At 43.0% G+C, this 21,433-nt stretch overlaps 1 protein-coding gene across 3 annotated transcripts in view; it reads left to right on the top strand.

Annotated features, from left to right (window-relative positions):
- Positions 1–19,857, top strand: part of LOC115144864 (protein shisa-like-1a) — a 45,422-nt gene extending 25,565 nt beyond the window's left edge. For 2 of the 3 annotated variants that reach the window (XM_065003053.1, XM_029685962.2), the window contains exon 4: positions 5,475–5,790. In XM_065003053.1, coding sequence (XP_064859125.1) covers positions 5,475–5,790 — 316 coding nt within the window. Of the gene's footprint in view, positions 1–5,474; positions 5,791–16,481 lie in introns of those variants that run through there. The other variant, XM_029685961.2, reaches the window with a different exon arrangement.
- The last annotated feature ends 1,576 nt before the right edge of the window (positions 19,858–21,433 follow it).

The following is a 21,433-nucleotide window of genomic DNA, read 5'->3' as shown; positions in this document are numbered from 1 at the left end:
AAAGGGCACATTGACATTGATCTACACCTACAGAAAGAATCAGAACCACAGCAGTGAAGAGCTGAGGCTTTGTTACTGAGTGAGTGGGTGGGCTGCCATCTCTCAGCAACGTTTAATAAAGTACTTTAGTGTACTGTATCTTACTATACTGTACTATAGTATAATATTATAGAGTATACTATAATACTGCACTACACTACAAATGTCGGTAAGACCAAGAAGCTGATTGTGGACTACTTGAGAAAGAGCAGAGACCATGCCTCCATCCACATCGACAGGGCTGTAGTGGAGCGGGTCGAGGGCTTCCAGTTCCTTGATGTCCACATCACTAAGGACTTAACATGGTCCACACACACCTGCACAGTCGTGAAAAATTGCTCCAACCACCCAAGCCATAGACTGTTCTGGCAAACGGTACTGGAACATGGGCTCTCGGACCAACAGACTCCGAGACTGCATCTATCCCCAAGCCATAAGACTGCTAAATAGCCATAAGAATGCTAAATAGTTAATTACATGGTTACCCGGACTATCTGCACTGACTCTATCTTGCACTGACTCTATGCACACTCACAAGACTATATACATTACACACACTAAATACACGCTCACTCACACACACAAACACATACTTACACACTTTTACACTGATCATATGCTGCGGCTGCTACTCTGTTCTTTATTTTACTCTTATAATAATCTACCCTGATGCCTAGGTACATTACCCTGCCTTCAAATACATATACCTTAAATACTTCATACCCCTGCACATTGATCTGGTACTGGTACTCCCTGAACATAGCTTCATTATTGTGTATTTTATTCCTCTTGTGTTACTATTTTTCTTTTTATTATTATTTTTAACTGCATCGTTGGGAAGGGCTCGTAAGCAAGCATTTCACAGTAAAGTCTACACTCGTTGTATTTGGCGCATGTGACAAATTCAATTTGATTTGACTACACTGCAATGCACTACACTACTACACTGCACTACACTATACTACACAGTACTATGACAGACTTAAATATAAATCTTTCTCTATGTAGCCAACAGCTCCATCTGCAGCAACCGGGTAAAGATTAGTAAGAGAAGAGACAGGCAGGAATGACCTCCCAGAGTGTGAAGGAGCTCAGTAAGAGAACAGACAGGGAAGAATGACCTCCCAGAGTGTGAAGGAGCTCAGTAAGAGTACAGACAGGGAGGAATGACCTCCCAGAGTGGGAAGGAGCTCAGTAAGAGTACAGACAGGGAGGAATGACCTACCAGAGTGTGAAGGAGCTCAGTAAGAGAACAGACAGGGAGGAATGACCTCCCAGAGTGTGAAGGAGCTCAGTAAGAGAACAGACAGGGAAGAATGACCTCCCAGAGTGTGAAGGAGCTCAGTAGGAGTACAGACAGGGAGGAATGACCTCCCAGAGTGTGAAGGAGCTCAGTAAGAGAACAGACAGGGAAGAATCAAAATCAAATCAAATTTATTTATATAGCCCTTCGTACATCAGCTGATATCTCAAAGTGCTGTACAGAAACCCAGCCTAAAACCCCAAACAGCAAGCAATGCAGGTGTAGAAGCACGGTGGCTAGGAAAAACTCCCTAGAAAGGCCAAAACCTAGGAAGAAACCTAGAGAGGAACCAGGCTATGTGGGGTGGCCAGTCCTCTTCTGGCTGTGCCGGGTGGAGATTATAACAGAACATGGCCAAGATGTTCAAATGTTCATAAATGACCAGCATGGTCGAATAATAATAAGGCAGAACAGTTGAAACTGGAGCAGCAGCACAGTCAGGTGGAAGTTGAAACTGGAGCAGCAGCATGGCCAGGTGGACTGGGGACAGCAAGGAGTCATCATGTCAGGTAGTCCTGGGGCATGGTCCTAGGGCTCAGGTCAGTTGAAACTGGAACAGCAGCATGGCCAGGTGGACTGGGGACAGCAAGGAGTCATCATGTCAGGTAGTCCTGGGGCATGGTCCTAGGGCTCAGGTCCTCCGAGAGAGAGAAAGAAAGAGAGAAGGAGAGAATTAGAGAACGCACACTTAGATTCACACAGGACACCGAATAGGACAGGAGAAGTACTCCAGATATAACAAACTGACCCCAGCCCCCCGACACATAAACTACTGCAGCATAAGTACTGGAGGCTGAGACAGGAGGGGTCAGGCGACACTGTGGCCCCATCCGAGGACACCCCCGGACAGGGCCAAACAGGAAGGATATAACCCCACCCACTTTGCCAAAGCACAGCCCCCACACCACTAGAGGGATATCTTCAACCACCAACTTACCATCCTGAGACAAGGCTGAATATAGCCCACAAAGATCTCCGCCACGGCACAACCCAAGGGGGCGCCAACCCAGACAGGATGGCCACAACAGTGAATCAACCCACTCAGGTGACGCACCCCTCCAGGGACGGCATGAGAGAGCCCCAGTAAGCCAGTGACTCAGCCCCTGTAATAGGGTTAGAGGCAGAGAATCCCAGTGGAAAGAGGGGAACCGGCCAGGCAGAGACAGCAAGGGCGGTTCGTTGCTCCAGAGCCTTTCCGTTCACCTTCCCACTCCTGGGCCAGACTACACTCAATCATATGACCCACTGAAGAGATGAGTCTTCAGTAAAGACTTAAAGGTTGAGACCGAGTTTGCGTCTCTGACATGGGTAGGCAGACCGTTCCATAAAAATGGAGCTCTATAGGAGAAAGCCCTGCCTCCAGCTGTTTGCTTAGAAATTCTAGGGACAATTAGGAGGCCTGCGTCTTGTGACCGTAGCGTACGTGTAGGTATGTACGGCAGGACCAAATCAGAGAGATAGGTAGGAGCAAGCCCATGTAATGCTTTGTAGGTTAGCAGTAAAACCTTGAAATCAGCCCTTGCTTTGAAAGGAAGCCAGTGTAGAGAGGCTAGCACTGGAGTAATATGATCAAATTTTTTGGTTCTAGTCAGGATTCTAGCAGCCGTATTTAGCACTAACTGAAGTTTATTTAGTGCTTTATCCGGGTAGCCGGAAAATAGAGCATTGCAGTAGTCTAACCTAGAAGTGACAAAAGCATGGATTAATTTTTCTGCATCATTTTTGGACAGAAAGTTTCTGATTTTTGCAATGTTACGTAGATGGAAAAAGCTGTCCTCGAAATGGTCTTGATATGTTCTTCAAAGAGAGATCAGGGTCCAGAGTAACGCCGAGGTCCTTCACAGTTTTATTTGAGACGACTGTACAACCATTAAGATTAATTGTCAGATTCAACAGAAGATCTCTTTGTTTCTTGGGACCTAGAACAAGCATCTCTGTTTTGTCCGAGTTTAATAGTAGAAAGTTTGCAGCCATCCACATCCTTATGTCTGAAACACATGCTTCTAGCGAGGGCAATTTTGGGGCTTCACCATGTTTCATTGAAATGTACAGCTGTGTGTCATCCGCATAGCAGTGAAAGTTTACATTATGTTTTCGAATAACATCCCCAAGAGGTAAAATATATAGTGAAAACAATAGTGGTCCTAAAACGGAACCTTGAGGAACACCGACATTTACAGTTGATTTGTCAGAGGACAAACCATTCACAGAGACAAACTGATATCTTTCCGACAGATAAGATCTAAACCAGGCCAGAACATGTCCGTGTAGACCAATTTGGGTTTCCAATCTCTCCAAAAGAATGTGGTGATCGATGGTATCAAAGGCAGCACTAAGGTCTAGGAGCACGAGGACAGATGCAGAGCCTCGGGAATGACCTCCCAGAGTGTGAAGGAGCTCCGTAAGAGAACAGACAGGGAGGAATGACCTCCCAGAGTGTGAAGGAGCTCAGTAAGAGAACAGACAGGGAAGAATGACCTCCCAGAGTGTGAAGGAGCTCAGTAAGAGAACAGACAGGGAAGAATGACCTCCCAGAGTGGGAAGGAGCTCAGTAAGAGAACAGACAGGGAAGAATGACCTCCCAGAGTGTGAAGGAGCTCAGTAAGAGTACAGACAGGGAGGAATGACCTCCCAGAGTGTGAAGGAGCTCAGTAAGAGAACAGACAGGGAAGAATGACCTCCCAGAGTGTAAAGGAGCTCAGTAGAAGTACTCCCTGACAAACAGAAACATAGAGTGCGCTCTCTCGTGCACTCTCTCTTTCTCTCCTCTAATACCCTCTCAGCGGGTGCTCTCTATCGCCAGTTACACAGCCCCTCTGGCACGTCAGGATATTTCATCTAGTGGCTGATAACATAATGGAAGGACATTTCATCCTCCTCCGCTCTGGACTGCACAGCTGAAGTGGTGATATTTACCACTGGCCCCAGGTTAAACTGGCAATAGCTCTGGGTCTGAGACTCTGAGCGTTCTGTCTACTGTTAGGAGCATGAGCTATTCTATTATTGTAGCTTACCATGTACCATGTACTGGTATTAGCAGGTGATGACTTCATGTGTATGCATTAGGAAAGTTGCCTTGTTTAACGTTGTCTAACATTTGTTGTTGCTGTGTGGTGAGTCTGCTTTCATCAATCTCTCCACACAGACAGCTGTCCAAACAGTCCCCTTTGCTTACTCTAGGTTCACTTAAATACACTCCTGAATGGCCCCACTGCCCTTAAACAGACAGATTTACACATCACCATAGACTGCTAAGCTATGCAAACAGTCAGCTATATGTCACACAGGCCTGGCGAGGGAAGTGAGACAAGGTAAACAGGGGTTTCATTTGGGTTTGTTTGAGTGCAGTTGCAAAGCTAGTGACCATGGTGGGTTTATTATTCCTGGTGTTGTGAAATCTACACCATCCAAGGAGCTATTTGGTCAGCATGTTATGCATTAGACCAGGGTTTCCCAAACTCAGTCCTCGGGACCCCAAGGGGTGCACGTTTTGGTTTTTACCCTGCACTACACAGCTGATAATAATCAACTAATCATCAAGCTTTGGTGTTCCCTCCATGTGATAAACCTCACTTTGGCCGTAATATCCTCTCTCAACTACCTTTCTTGGTCAGAATGATCATTTTATGTCGACTTTGGAGTTTTGCATTCTAATAGGAATGGGTAGTGTCTTCCTGGGTAGTCCCTTTTCTAATGCACAGCTCTGCTCCGTAAAACCATCATCTTAGTAGCACATCCTCGAGACATTTATTACAAGTCTCATTCAAAACGCTGTTCGTGGAGGTAGAGTGTAATTGGAAACTATTTGCACTCATTTTTACCTTGCAGCGATTTATGGATTGGAGAGTGAATCCCGCAAATGGTTTAATGCACCACATAAATCCTTATGGCGTGTGAGTGTGAAATACATTAAATGTGTTGGTGTTGAATACTGGGACAAAATATTGAAGAGCAATGAAGTTATTCAAATGGATAGGCTATGAGAGGGCCCTTTACATCTCAGTAAAACACTCCCTTTACCGTAATATCAAATTACAAAAAAATATGCTTGAAATGCAACATACAAATATTTAGAATGATATTTCACGCCATTCTCACTCCGTCTCTCTCTTCACCTATCTGTCCTCTACAGTAACTACACAGCCCTAGTAGGAGTGTGGATCTATGGCTTCTTCGTCATGGTGCTGCTAGCCCTGGACTTCCTCTACTACTCGGCCATGAACTATGAGCTGTGTCGGGTTTACCTGGAGAAGTGGGGTCTGGGAGGGCGCTGGCTGAAGAAGGCTAGGAGCCAGTGGCACCGGCCGGTCCCAGGAGAGGAGAGTGAGACCCAGAACCAGGCCCAGGGTCACCCCATGGCCCTCAGTCACCACCACCCCAGACACAGCCTCAGAGGCGAGGGCCAGAGCCCCACACTCCTCCCCTACCACACACCGACCGTCTGGTGAGTCACCCCGTCACACAGTGGATGTCCATTCAGACTCATTGTGCATTAAACAGTATGGACTTGTATAGAGTTGTCAGGATCAGGAAAGTAACACTTTTCAAATGCCATTTGGTGCTCATGTTTTAATTATATACAGCAGAAAGCACAAGGGAGCCTAGCACATTCTCCCTCAGGGTTCATCACCTCACGTTGTCTTGCTCTATGTCTCATTGAATGTTACAATGTTGCTAAGTGAAAGTTACCATAGCAAACAATCAGCACAATATTTCTTCCTAAGAAAAGATTTGGCATCTCCAGCATAGACCAAGTTTCAATACCGGGAATAAATCGGATTTATCCCAGGAACATTTGAAGCATTTAAAACACAGAGAGCGCTCCAGGACACACAAAGCGTTGTCGAATCATACAAACTGTGTAACTGTATAACTTACTAGATAACCTCCTTCAACGAATGACAGAATATCTCATATACAGATAGCAGATCAGCTAATGAATAACGGGGAGTGGAAATCGTTTAAATACCAACTCAGTTTTAAAAACTCTCATACCATTTGTTGATCACACATTCTCTAGTGAAGCTCTAAGCAAGTATGAGACCGCGCAGAGTAGCGGGGACATGTTATAGAGGTATCTTGACATGCAGGCGAGAGAGGTGTTTTGATCATGCAACCTATGGATTACAGAATAAAGTTAGGAATGTTCATATGAGACAGGAGTCAGGATTTTGGGAGAAGTGGGATTTGGACTGGATAGGAAAATAGCCTAGGCTGTAGGACGGGAGAAGGTAGAATTTTCCCCTCATGCCTCTTGGAATTGTTAACAAACTTCATGTTTGTAACCAGGTTTCCATCCAACCATTTTATGCAAGTAAAGTAGCCTACATGTTGGATAAAACTATTCACAACAGGCCTGATGGGAACAGCTAATTTGTCTGTAAACTTTCCTTTTGTTGACAAAACTAAATACGCTAGACAAGGAGGGATCTTTTTGTTATCTGCAAAATGTGAGAAATGGCGGTGGTCCAAATTTACACAAAACATTATTTACCATTTCATTACTGTTACAGTCCTATTGGCTTGTTAATTGGATTTGTTCCTGACATTTCTTGATTTGTATCATTTTTTATTACTATGTACAGTTTACATTTTCCTGCTTAGTTTAGAGCTAGTAACATAAGTATTTTACTGCATTGTTTAGAGCTAGTAACATAAGCATTTTGCTGCACCCTCTACAACATCTGCTAATCTGTGTAAGCGACCAATAAACTTTTATTTGATTGCCCCCAAACGCTTCGTAGGATGATGGGAATCAGAAACACTGAGCCTCGCCACACTCTCTGCCCTCACCTGTTCTAACACACACACACACACACACACACACACACACACACACACACACACACACACACACACACACACACACACACACACACACACACACACACACACACACACACACACACACACACATACTCACTTGTGTCACATCTTCCCACACACACATGCAGTCACCTACTCTATACCATATCATGTCTCAACATGCTCCTTCAGTCACCACTTAGAGGAGGAAAGTGAGAGACAACCAATGGTATCTTGGAGACACACATCCAGCCTCGACCCACATATACAGTGCATTTGGAAAGTAATCAGACCCCTTTACCTTTTCCACATTTTGTTATGTTACAGCCTTATTCTAAAATGGATTAAAAAGAATAAGTCCTCATCACAATACCCCATAATGACAAAGCAATAACAGGTTTTTAGAAATGTTTATAACATTTACATAACTATTCAGACCTTTTGCTCAGTACTTTCTTCATGCACCTTTGCCAGCGATTACAGCTTTGAGTCTTCTTGGGTATGACACTACAAGCTTGACACATCTGTATTTGGGAAGTTTCTCCTATTCTTCTCTGCAGATTCTCTCAAGCTCTGTCGCGTTGGAAAGGGAGTGTCGCTGCACAGCTATTTTCAGGTCTCTCCAGATATTAGGTCGATTTAAAGTCCGGGGTCTGTCTGGGCCACTCAATAACATTCAGAGACTTGTCCTGAAGCTACTCCTGCATTGTCTTGGCTGTGTGCTTAGGGTCATTGTCCTGTTGGAAGGTGAACCTTCGCCCCAGTCTGAGGTCCTGAGCGCTCTGGAGCAGGTTTTCATCAGGATCTCTCTGTACTTTGCTCCGTTCATCTTTCCCTTGATCCTGACTAGTCTCCCAATCCCTGCCGCTGAAAAACATCCTGACAGCATGATGCTGCCACCACCATGCTTCAGGGGTGGTGCAAGGTTTTCTCCAGACCTTCAATCTTGATTTCTTCAGATCAGATAATCTTGTTTCCCATGGTCTGAGAGTCGTTTAGTTACCTTTGACAAACTCTGTCTGGACACTATCACGAAGACCTGATTCGAGTGACCATCAAGTTCTTGGTCACCTCCCTGACCAAGGCCCTTCTCCGCCGATTGCTGAGTTTGGCCAGGCGGCCAGCTCTAGGAAGAGTCTTGGTGGTTCCAATGCTGCAAGAATATTTTGGTAACCTTGTGCCTCAACACAATTCGAGCTCTACGGACAATTCCTTTAATCTCATGGCTTGGTTTTTGTTCTGAAATGCACTGTCATCTGTGGGACCTTATATAGACAGGTGTGTGCCTTTCCAAATCATGTCCAATCAATTGAATTTAACACAGGTGGACTCCAATCAAGTTATAGAAACATCTCAAGGATGATCACTGGAAAAAGGATATGCCTGAGCTCAATTTCAAATCTCATAGCAAAGGGTCTGAATTCTTATTTAAGTAAGGTATTTCTATTTTTTTATATATATAAATTTGCAAAAATGTATAAACACCTCTTTTTACTTTGTCATTATGGGATATTGTGTGTAGATTGATGAAGGAAAAAAATATTTTATCAATTTTAGAATAAGGCTGTAACATAAAAAAATGTGGAAAAAGTCTAGGGGTATGAATACTTTTTCGAATGCACTGTTTATCTGTCTTCAAGGAATTCAAAGAACAACTGGAAGAATAACCTCAATCAAAAATGTAATGTTAATACAAATAAACAATGTCATGTTAATCAGAACAAACTCAATCTTCATCAAAGGGTTGGATCAACACAGTCAGAATATTAGTCAGAACAACCTCAATCTTCATCAAAGGATTGGATCAATCTCTGTCTCAGACATTCTCTTGGTGTCGAGGAGCTGGCTTATATTCAAACCACAGAGCTCTCACTATGAGCCAGACAGCCGGACAGCCAGAACGGCAGACAGACAGACACCAGTCCTCTGGCCAAGCCCTCTCTCTGACTGTCTATGATAACTTAATGAGAGCAGAGATATGACAAATGGGTTTGTTGGCCGTACCAGACCATCAGAGTCAGGGTTCTGACACAGATAGGAGAGCTGAGACAGAATCTGTCCTAGTGGTGAGTAACTACCAGTGGGACATGTTCATAGGAACACCTGTCCATAGAGCCTGTCCTAATTTTTTATTTTTTTATTTGACCTTTATTTAACTAGGCAAGTCAGTTAAGAACAAATTCTTATTTTCAATGACGGCCTAGGAACAGTGGGTTAACTGCCTGTTCAGGGGCAGAACGACAGATTTGTACCTTGTCAGCTCGAGGATTTGAACTTGCAACCTTTCGGTTACTAGTCCAACGCTCTAACCACTAGGCTACCCTGCCACCAGTATGCCTAATTATACTGAACAAAATATAAATGCAACATGTAAAGTGTTGGTCCCCTGTTTCATGAGCTGAAATAAAATATCCTAGAAATGTTCCATAGGCACAAAAAGCTTATTTCTCTCAAATGGTGTGCACAAATTTGTTTACACCCCTTTGGTGAGCATTTCTCATTTGCCAAGATAATCCATCCACCTGACAGGTGTGGCATATCAAGAAGATAATTAAACAGCATGATCATTACACAGATGTACCTTGTGCAGGGGACTATAAAAGGCCACTCTAAAAAGTGCCACACAACACAATGCCACAAATGTCTCAAGTTTTGAGGGAGCGTGCAATTGGCATGCTGACTGCAGGAATGTCCACAAGAGCTGTTGCCAGATAATGTAATGGTTCATTTCTGTACCACTCTTATTTTCTTAGAATAAGATTAGCTTAATTATTGACATAAATTCCCTGAGAACCTGCACTAGCACATGGTTATATTAACAGTATTGCATGTTTGGCCAGCTAAAAGCCTAACCACCGATCAAGCAACAATATTGACTAAATGTTAAAATCCTGTTGCTGCATGACTATTTTGCTGTGACAATACTGGTCAAACACCTCTGCCACCAGAAATGTCCACAGAGGCCCGTTGTTAGAGAGAGCAGTCAGTTCAGTCTGAGAGGCCTCATCAGTCTCTGTCAGGGATGCTTCACTCCTACTGGAAACAGCTTCACACAGAACATACGGTCTTTGAAAATGGATCAGGTTTGGCTCAGGATTCACATTGTGGATAAAACACAAAGTAGGCCTATAGGAAGGTAGCATCCATAGGCTACCTGATGGTAATACGTGCTGGTGTAATAGATGATTGGTAGTGAAGACTTCGTAAGGTTGTTATGGATGTGTTAGCAACAGTATGATCTTGTTCTGAAAATAAAGATGTAATATTTGACAAAACATTTGATTGTTTAGAGTAAGCTGAGTTTGGCTTAGGAAGTTCAAAGCGAGTGCTTTCAGTAAGCATTCGTTTGTACGACATTTTCATAATCTGTACAAGTTATGAATAACAAATCATGTTTTCTTCCAAATGATACAAACATTGAGATGATACCATCTCAAAGACTGAGGCTACTCTGTTCAATCACAAGCTGTTTTTCTGGTATGAGATGAAAATAACATTGTTATTCTCTTACACTGCAAATTCTGTAATCGGTTGTGACTGAATAGGATCCAAAGTTTGTTGCCCAAATAAACACACAAACAATCATCAGATGGTCTTGAGTTCAGTTGCAAGCGACAGAGCCGTAACCCCAGGGACAGGGAGGATGATGGGTAATGGCTGAGAATTAGATTCATACTTAGAGGAACATCTGTTTGTCGGTCGGATGTAAACCAACAGAAATAGGGGTCAAAGGTCACCAAACTGAAGCATAATCTACAACCATTTTTTAAAAACCTTTATTTAACTAGGCAGGTCAGTTAAAAGCAAATTCTTATTTTCAATGACAAATAGTGGGTTAACTGCCTTGTTCAGGGGTAGAACGACAAATGTTTACCTTGTCAGCTCAGGGATTCGATTTTGCGACTTTCCGGTTACTAGTCCAACACTCTAACCACTAGGCTACCTGCCACAACAATACTTCAGCAAAAGTATCAGATTATTGCTCTGCATCTATTTCTTTGTAGGGAGGAATTGCAGCATGGCAAGTTAATGTGTGGGAACACTGTTTACCATAATCCCAGCTATCAGATAATGTTGTGAGAACCATATGTTTCTTAGAGCTTGGTGAGAACACGGTGGTTGTTTTGTTATTTTGCATACAACATTCCCATAACGCTCTGGGAATGGTGCAGGATACCCAACTAGCACATAATGTTCTGAGAACCATGTTTCTTAGGTGTGAATTTCAGTACATAACGTAACATACATCATTTTCTACAGGTTTCCTCATGGTTCTATTCAAAGTCATGATCTCAGAACATTCAGAGAGTATTAAGAAACAACGTTCTGTGGGAATTTCAGTGCTTCAGAATAATGCTTTTCTACAGTTTCTCTCCATGGTTCTATTTAAAGTCAAGTTCTCAGAAAATTAAGAAAACTTCCCACAAAAAAACACAAGAAAACATTAGTAATGTTCAAATAACGTTCTAAGTGTCACGACTGTTGAAGGAACTGGACCGTGGTGGGCGTACATGTTCTTTAATTAAGAAAAGACGCAAAACAAAACAATACACACTACAAAACTAAACCGTGAAGCTTAAGGCTAAGTGCCATAAAGTATGTCAACTTCCCACAAACACAGGTGGGGAAAAGGGTACCTAAGTATGGTTCCCAATCAGAGACAACGATAGACAGCTGTCCCTGATTGAGAACCATACCCAGCCAAAACATAGAAATAGAAAATCATATAAACACAAAACATAGAACGCCCACCCCAACTCACGCCCTGACCAAACCAAAATAGAGACATAAAAAGGATCTCTAAGGTCAGGGCGTGACACTAAGAATGTTATTTAAAAACATATACATTCCGTTTTCAGTCCCAACAAAACTATCTCTATCCTCTATCTTGTTAAGTGTGTGATCGTATTGATTGAGTGCTTGTTTCCTTTGAAATGGGGTTTGTTTGAATAGACAAAAATGAACAGCTTTGTTTAAAAAAACATTGCACGCCAGCTCCATCCTGGGGGCGCAGTGGACTAATTCCATGGATAGAGAACAGAAGAGCATTGGTTTGAATCTCACTGACGTTACTAAAAGTCTTTCTGAAACATGTTCTGAGAACGTTATTTAATTACCTTCAAATAACCTAGAATTTCCATTCTCAGAACATTAATAAAACCTCCCAGGAACACTTTCAGGGAACCATAGTAAAATGTTCCCAGAACCTCCCTGCAACCTAAAGATTAACGTTACCAGAACAGGCAAAATGTTCACTTCGGTTCTCAGAAAGTTTAAAAAACGTTCAGTCAGGAAACTTATGGCTTCGTTCCCAGAACCAATGGGGAACCAAAAGCGTACGTTCCTACAACTTCTAAGGAACCACATTTTCTAGCTGGGATTCTACTTGAGAAGGCTGTTATGTGTGCACAGACTTAAATCTGTTATTGGCTCAGCGTAGGCGGTCTGGGAATCTGATATTACTTTCTCTCCATGGATAGATTTATAAAAATTCTGCTGTTCAGGTATTGAAGTCAGCCTAAACAAATACAGAATGCTTAACCAGGTACTGTATGTTCTAGCTAAAAGGAAGAGTCGCAATGCATGGATGAGCAGGAAGCATAATCAGTTACTCATGCACAGTCATGTATTTACAGGAACCGATAGGTCCAATATAGATAACAGACAACAAGTCCCCATTGGTTAAGTGGAACAAATAATATGCACAGTGGGATCATGACAGTATCAAGTATGCCATGATTGATAAGAAGCTGTGGACTATATTGGCTCATAACAGGAAAAAGATCCAAGGCTTTGGTATGCTTTCTTTGACAATTTGTGCATAGAGAGCACATGAGCACATGGCCACATAACTGATATATTTTTGACATTGTGGTCCACTGGGGCCCTGTAGCAAGCCTTTTACACAGCAGTAAACACACACAGCTGTTCCTGGAAGCTCCCAGCACAGCGCAAATAAAAAACACTCAGAGCTCAATAATGAAACGGGATCTCCTCCTGACAGTTACAGATGTAGGATCTTAATTTGGTCACCCTGTTGCAGGATAACTTTCAGAAAATGTCATACTTTTTAGGTTTAAAAAGGCTTCTGACGTTTGTAATTTCCATTTCAAATTTGACTTGATTTCCCCTTACAAAAAAGGATCAACCCCTACAAAAATGTCCATTCATTATAATGCACATAATAATTCACATTTGCTGTTGCTGTAGGATTATTTTTCTGCTACAGCAAACTGTCTTAAATTAAGATCCTACATCTGTACAATGTCTCAGATCTGGTTAGAATGTCTGGTCATATTAAGGCCAAGCACCACATGCTGAAATTACATTTTTGCATCTAGCTGTCAGTATTTATATTTGTTTGTATTTTGGGCCATTAATATTAGTATTTTCAAAAAGTCAACATCAAAATGTCAAAAACTTGAATAAATGTATATTTTCTTTAGTTTATCATACTACCGTCATTAACATTTGAATGCATTTGAATCACTTTAGAATGAACATACACCAATCATTTCAAAGCTCACTACATTAAAGGGTCAATCAGCAGTTGAAACAATAATAAAGTGTTTTCTCTGCCCCGGTTTTTATAAAAAGCTAAGGGAAAGGCCTGGAGAAACTGAACCACTTTCAAATTCATAGAGAGTGCTAAGGAATTATATAAAATGTATAGTTTAACCATGTTTTGATGCTATATAATATTTGTTTACATTTACTTTGTTTACAAACATTGTAGTAAAACACGCTTATAATTTCATTTCTGATAGGGTACAGCTGTTGAACTAAGCTCATGAGGCATTTGTAAGTTATATTCTTCAAGAATCAATGGGTACATATCATAAAAAATGTATACAAAATGAAACGGGGAAAAGTTGATTGTGGTATGATTAAGGGGGAAAAATGACCCTATGAGGGTGTGGTGTATGGCCTCAAAGCCAGTTGTCCCTGCCCAGGGGTGGGGTGATAACCCTTAACTCTCTTGATACCATCGGATCGCACATGTGTGATGGACCCCTTACCAGAGAGAGGTCCTGGATTCAGTTTTGTGATGTTGGCAGATTGAGCCTTCCCTTTTCTATGATTAGTGCTGCTCTTTGGATTCCTCATGTCCCCATACTGATACTAACTTAGTATGATGCATTATAAAAAAAATAGCTGAACTGCAATATAATTTAGGTCAGAATCTAGGTTTTAGGCTTTATAATACAGTATGTGAGCGACGATCAAGCTGCTCAGGGCTTGGTGTGTACAGATGTAGGATCTTAATTTGATAACTCTTTAGTTGCTGAGAATTTTCCTGTACAGCAGGAAATGCAAACTACTGTAGCATCGACAGTGTGAAAACTGAATAAGCAGCCAGCAGCATTTCATATCATATTAATGCATGTTAACCATAGCGAGAGATGAAGCTCTATCTCCATGGTGATTATCACCAGAACATTTGGCATCGGATCACAGCAACCAGGCCCGGTGCCATATGGACCACCCAACTCCTGGGTGATGCCTGCCTGCATGCCAGGCTGCCTCACCAGGCCAGCTAGGGTCATCTATAGCAGAGTCGACCAAACGAGGTGGCATCTGTCACCACAATCATAGGCCCTGACTCAGAGCTGAGCCGTCTGCCTGACCGTCACCTGACAGTCATTTCCAGTCAGGCCCCTGTGGCTAAGATACACAAAAGTATGTGGACACCCCTAAAAAATGTGTGGATTTGGCTATTTCAGCCACACCCATTGTTAACAGGTTTATAAAATCAAGGAAACAGTTATGCATTCTCCATAGACAAACATTGGCAGTATAATGTCCTGCACTGAAGAGCTCAGTGACTTTCAACGTGGCACCGTCATAGGATGCCACCTTTCCAACAAGTCAGTTCGTCTAATTTCTGCCATGCTAGAGCTGCCCCAGTCAACTGTAAGTGCTGTTACTGTGAAGTGGAAACATATAGGAGCAACAACGGCTCAGCCGAGAAGTGTGAAGCTACACAAGCCCACAGTCGTCTGTCCTCGGTTGCAAAACTCACTACTGAGTTCCAAACTGCCTCTGGAAGCAACGTCAGCACAAGAACTGTTCATCAGGAGTTTCATGAAATGGGTTTCCATGACCGAGCAGCCACACACAAGCCTAAGATCATCATGCGCAATGCCAAGTGTCAGTGGAGTGGTGTAAATTTAGCCGCCATTGGGCTCTGGAGCATTGGAAACGCGTTCTCTGGAATGATGAATCACGCTTCACCATCTGGCAGGCCGACAACTCTGTGTTTGGCAGATGCCAGGAGATCGCTACCTGCCCGAATGCATAGTGCCATCCGTAACGTTTGGTGGAGGAGGAATTATGGTCTGGGGCTGTTTTTCATGGTTCGGGCCCCTTAGTTCCAGTGAAGGGAAATCTTAACTCTACAGCATACAATGATATTCTAGACTATTCTGTACTTTCAACTTTGTTGCAACAGTTTGAAGAAGGCCCTTTCGTGTTTCAACATGACAATGCCCCCGTGCACAAAGTGAAGTCCATACAGAAACGTTTTGTAGAGATTGGAGTGGAAGAACTTGACTGGCCTGCACAGAGCTCTAACCTCAACCCCATCAAACACCTTTGGGTTGAATTGGAACGCCGACTGCGAGCCTGGCCTAATTGCCCAACATCAGTGCCTGAACTCACTAATGCGCTTGTGGCTGAAGTGGAGGCAAGTCACTGCAGCAATATTCCAACATCTAGTGGAAAGCCTTCCCAGAAGAGTGGAAGCTCTTATAGCAGCACAGGGGGGACCAACTCCATATTAATGCCCAAGTTTCTGGAATGAGATATTTGACGGGCAGGTGTCCACATACTTTTGTCGTGTAGTGTATCATATCAGCAAGTCTATTGCCTGGCAGTCTGGTTTCTGATTCAACAGATGGTCAATGTATGGTAGGTACATTGCTTTGACCAAACCATACGGCAACATACACACTAACAGCAGTCATCTGCCTGCCAGTCTACCTGAGCAGTGTGACATAATAATCTGATAAAGATACCACTTACTAATGCCAGATTCTCTCCAGAAATAAGCTTTGGCGCTTCAAATATCTTTCATCTTTTGTCTCCAAAGCGTGTGTCTATTTCCTGCATATTCACATTGTATCTTTGAACCACTACTGCAGCTGAATGGGTTTGCGTGGTAACGTTTGGGTAGTAAATAAATTAAATCAAGTGAAGTCTGCCGTGTGTGTGTGTGTGGGGGGGGGTTGTTAATAAATAAATAAATATTTTCTAATCAATTTAGTTGCTTGTACTGTCAATACCATCGTTATAAGGGTTTTAATAGTGTATCACTGTCTTTTTTTCCATTCAGAGTGAAGCTGCAAGAGGATGAATGAGTAGAAGAGTAGAGAGCAGCGACGCCGGGCAGAGGATAGCACGGCTCAGACACCTGTCTCTGTCTGCCTGGATTATTGACACAGTAACATACCACAGGGTGGCTGGCCCTACGGAAGCTAGTGGCTAGCTAGCAGTTCCTGCTCACCTCCATTCCTCTGAGCTCCTACACACAGGGCATTGGAGGATAGAGTATGACGAAACGTCTAGACTACAACAGAAGGCCCAGGTGAATGGAGCTGCTGCTATCCAAACACTGCTAAGGAACAGGCCACAGGCACTGAAACTGACCATGTATACCCCTGCATGGGCAGGGACTGTTCTAATAAGAAACTAATGGAGACTTGAAGTGAACTGGATAAAATGTGGTTACAAACGAGGGGGCTTTGTTTGATTTGTGTGTTTTGAGTGTTGATTGCACTTGGTTGCTGTGTGGGGTTAAATTCAGTAGTAGTCAGAAGAAGTTGTGGGAGTACTGTATCTATTGGGGATTTATTTAAAGTAAACTAGTCAGGGACTTTCTATGAGTGGTAAACATCCTAGACGATTCACCATGGAGGTTGACACTGAGCATCTTGAAGACAGACAACACTATTTTTCTTCAGCGACAAATGACTCACCTGAATCGAGCGATATCTCTATTCTACAGTGTCAGCCTGTCTTCAGAAAAGGCCTTTGTGTGTATTTTGTGATCTTATTATTTTTCTAATTAAACATAAGTTGGTGAAGTTTCCTCTACTACAACCTTCACAAATTGATGTCCAGTCCTTTTCCTGTCCAGGCTTTATTTAAAGAGACCCATTAAGAATAATGATAAAAATATATATTAATTTGGTTCATTTAAATTATGAGCACCAATGTCCCATACCGGTAATAGCCATTGAGAGCCCTGACCTAAATGAGGACATAGACCATCTCACACACAGAGCAATCACTGAATTGAATCTGAGGTCTGCATCCCAAATTTCATCCTATTCCCTATATAGTGCACTACATGTGGTAGGGCTCAGGTCAAAAGTAATGCACTATATAGGGAATAGGGTGCCATTTGGGATGTAGACCCAGGCTCTCTCTGCAGGATAGATTTAATTACAAGGTGAAGTCTATGGAAAAGAAATATGTCAACATAATAAAACCTTACTGAACACAGTGGTCTTCCCCTTCAAGCCACCTTGTCAGCTTAGCAATGAGCAAGAGTGGAGTGCAGACAAAATAATCACTTCAGTGAAAAAGAAAGGTGTTAGGAACCGCACAGGGATTGAATAAAGCTGTGCTCAGCGCTTAACTAATTGCTGACATATACTGTACTTTCCGATTGATACATAAAGTACAGCCTTGTTGTGTTGGGAGGGGGGAGAGAGAATAAAGCATATGTTTGTGTCAGCAGGCTGGGAGGCGGAAGGATTGTGATGGAGGAAGACAGGAGGCCCGCTCGTAGAGAAAAGGTTCCAAAAGGGTTCTGCTGCTGTCCCCATAGGAGAACCCTTTTTGGTTCCAGGTAGAACTCTTTTGGGTTCCATATAGTACCCTCTGTGGAAAGGGTTCTACATCGATCCCAAAGGGTTTGTACCTGGAATTGAAAGGATTCTACCTGGAACCAAAAGGGGTTCTTCAAAGAGTTCTCCGATGGGAAAGCCGAAGAACCCTTTTGGATCCAGAAATCACTTCTTTCTAAGAGCGTATACAGTGCAGTACAGGGGTGTGTCTCTCTTCACTCTACCCCGATTCTGCAGCTGTAACCTGGATATCTGGCAGCTGTACAGCCAGTACATTACGTGCAGAGAATTCCTGGACCGTACCAACCATGCAGCACTGCAGTGTCCTTGGTAGGGGCCAATAAAAGTGGCAGAACTATACACATTTCTGTTATAAGAATGACCCTTGCTGACATTATAATCTGTTGTAATCAGCAATAAAGTTCAGATTTGGTCAGTTTGAGTTAACTTCCGTACACTAAAAGGCTACAATCTAACTGAGTGGCTGCTCCAGTGGACTTGTATCCTGTGCTGATATGTTTCAAGTTTCAACGTTTATTCGCCACGTGCACAGAATGCAACAGTACGGAGAAATTCTTACTTAAGAGCTCTTTCCCAACAGTGCAGTACTAATAATATGGATAATCATAGAAGATCATTTTTAAAACACAAGAAGTGCGATATAAGTTGACTTGTACCTAGTGCTGAGATAAGATGTGACCAACTGAAATAATTGGGTTGGACTGGACTGGCAAGCTATCTCTTTCTCTCTTCCTCTTTCCTTCCTTCATTTCTTCCCTCTCTCTCTCTCGCTCTCTCTCTCTCTCTTCTCTCTCTCTCTTTCTGTCACTACCTCTCTCTTTCTGTCACTCCCTCTCCTATCTCTCCCTCCCCCTTTCCCTCTCTCCCCCTCTCTCTTCTCTCTCCCCCGCTCCCTTCTTCCGTCCGGCGCCTCCTTCCTTCCCTCCCTCCCTCCCTCCCTCCCTCCTGCAGAAAGTGAGAGAGAGCAGTGGCAGCAGCTAGGAAACTGGGAGGAGCAGGAATTTTAAACAGCTGCTGCAATACAAAGGGGATTTAATTGGGCTCAAAGCAGGGGAAATGGCAGAGATCAGATATGCTAGGGAACACACGTCTCCTCTGGAGCCACAGTGCTGTGCTGCTGTAACAAAGCAAAGCTACTCTGTGAGCAGGGACTTCCTTTTCCATCGACAATATGTAGTCGTGATAAATAGGGAAATGCCCCTTCCCTAGCAACCCACTGGGCGCACAGACTTCAGTTAAACATCTAGTAAACAACAGCTGTGGACTAACAGTGAAATGCATACTCATGGTCCGTTCCCAACAGTGCAGAGAGAAAGAAAATAGAGAAATAATACAAAAGTAAAACACGTAATATTAAAAGTAATAATAGATACATAATGAGTAACAATAACTTGTCTGGAGGACCAGTACTGAGTCACTGTGCAGGGGTACGAGGTAATTGAGGTAGATATGTACATATAACTAGGGATAAAGTGACATAGTGAACAGTAGCAGCAACGTATGTAATGAGTCAAAAAAGTGAGTGCAAAATGGGTCAATGCAGATAGTTAACTACTTAACCAAATAGCTACCAGGACTAACTGTTTAGCAGTCTTATGGCTTGGGGGTAGAAGCTGTTCAGGGTGTTGTTGGTTCTAGACTTGGTGTATCGGTACCTCTTGCTTGAGGTTGCCGTAGAGTAAATCTCCACCTGTACAAAGAAGCTTTGTAGTGATTTGTCGGTACCTCACTGTGGGTGTGGTGATGATGATAACGTAGAGTTATGAGTTGAATTGTTTCTGCACTTGTTAACTTTGTATTGTTCCACCAGGGAGAAATAAAGTTGTATCTTTTCCAGTGTGTTTAAACATTTCTGTGTGTATGCTGCTCTTTTTTAAACTCTGAATCTCAAAGCCCAAAACATAAAAGTAGAATAAAGTTTGTTCCAGATGTTGTGTTTGGCTAGAGCATTCTGTCTGAGTCAAAGCAGTGGCCTGTAGCTGCCACCCCTAGCCTGGTGAATCACACAACCCAGGCAGACAGACTAGGACCTGAGACATCATTAAGGCCAGGAGATGACAGGCCAGAGAGAAGCAGACAGACGGAGACACAGACAGTCATGTCACGCCTAAATACCTTGTTCTAAATTAGAATCCTGTCTGCCACAGCTGAAGAAGGGTCTCAGATGCCAGAGTATCCAAGGAGATGGCAAGGTTTGTTAGCAAGAAGTATTTTCAGCTTTTTCATTAATCAGCTTTCTCTCTCTCTCCAAAAATCTCACTTTTTAAAATATTTTTTTTTACCTCCGACTCTGTTCAATACGCATTTTCTCTTCTCTCCTCATCCCACCAGTCTGTCCTTCACTCTCTTCCTTTCTTCCTTTTCTTCTCCTAAACACATCCATCTGCCTTGCTCCCCATTTTCCGAGGCCTCCCTCCCTGTTTCATTGCTATGATAGCATTATTGTGGGAAAAGACCAGAGGGACAAAGACTTTATAATAAACCTCGTAAGCTAGTTAATTCCATTCATCACTATGAAAAACAAAACATTTCTTCGATCTCCCACTGTTCCAGAGGAGCAGGGCAAAGCATCACTCTGGCTGCTGGCATGATGGCATCCATCTATCAAAACCCCATTAGACCGTCCCATCGCTAGCATCTACCACCCTGCCCACTCAGCCCTCTCTGAGGCAGGCAGAGAGCCCTTCTGTGGCGCAGAGCCCACGTTAAGTGGATCTTAATGTTGCCATTTCATGCCATTTGTCTAAATGTAATGTGATAAAGCCCATTTGGATGGCCCTATCCGGCCCACTGTTATCAGATTATCATTACAGTGCCATTGGTGATCAGATGTCACTCAAAGAGGGAGACACCCACAGGGGGTGGAGAATAGAGAAGTGGGTAGGGGGAGAGGGGGGAGGAAGGGGAGAAGAGCAGAAGAGAGGAGAGCTGAAGTAGCCGATTGTGAATTTCGGTAAACTAGTCAAATTGTCTCCCTTACTCAGATAACTTTCATGTGTAGATGAATATCTTCATAATAGCACCAAGCATAAACAATAAATATTGTAGCTATCTTTGCACTGCCTCCACAGTCAGCCCTATTTTCCACAGTTTGACGTTTATTATCATGAATCTTGCCCTGGAGGCAGAACTGAGCGATTTCTGCTAGATGGGCCAGCTGCAAAGTCCAAATTGGCTATATTATAAGAAATGTCACTTTTGGTCTTATTTTAAGGTTAGAGTTAGGCATTAAGGTTAGCAGTGTGGTTACGGTTAGGGCTAGGTTTAAAAGTAGATTTTATAACTTAGGCACAGGCCTAGTAGTGACCATTCTGCCTAGCTGCCTCCAGGTCAACATTCATGCAATAAATGCCAACCTACCTATTTTCCCATCATCTGAACTCAGCCTTAAACAAGACTGACAGCCCTTATT

Source organism: Oncorhynchus nerka, linkage group LG17 (assembly GCF_034236695.1).
Source record: "Oncorhynchus nerka isolate Pitt River linkage group LG17, Oner_Uvic_2.0, whole genome shotgun sequence".
Lineage (NCBI taxonomy): Eukaryota > Metazoa > Chordata > Actinopteri > Salmoniformes > Salmonidae > Oncorhynchus > Oncorhynchus nerka.
This window is presented reverse-complemented; position numbering and strand designations above follow the sequence as displayed.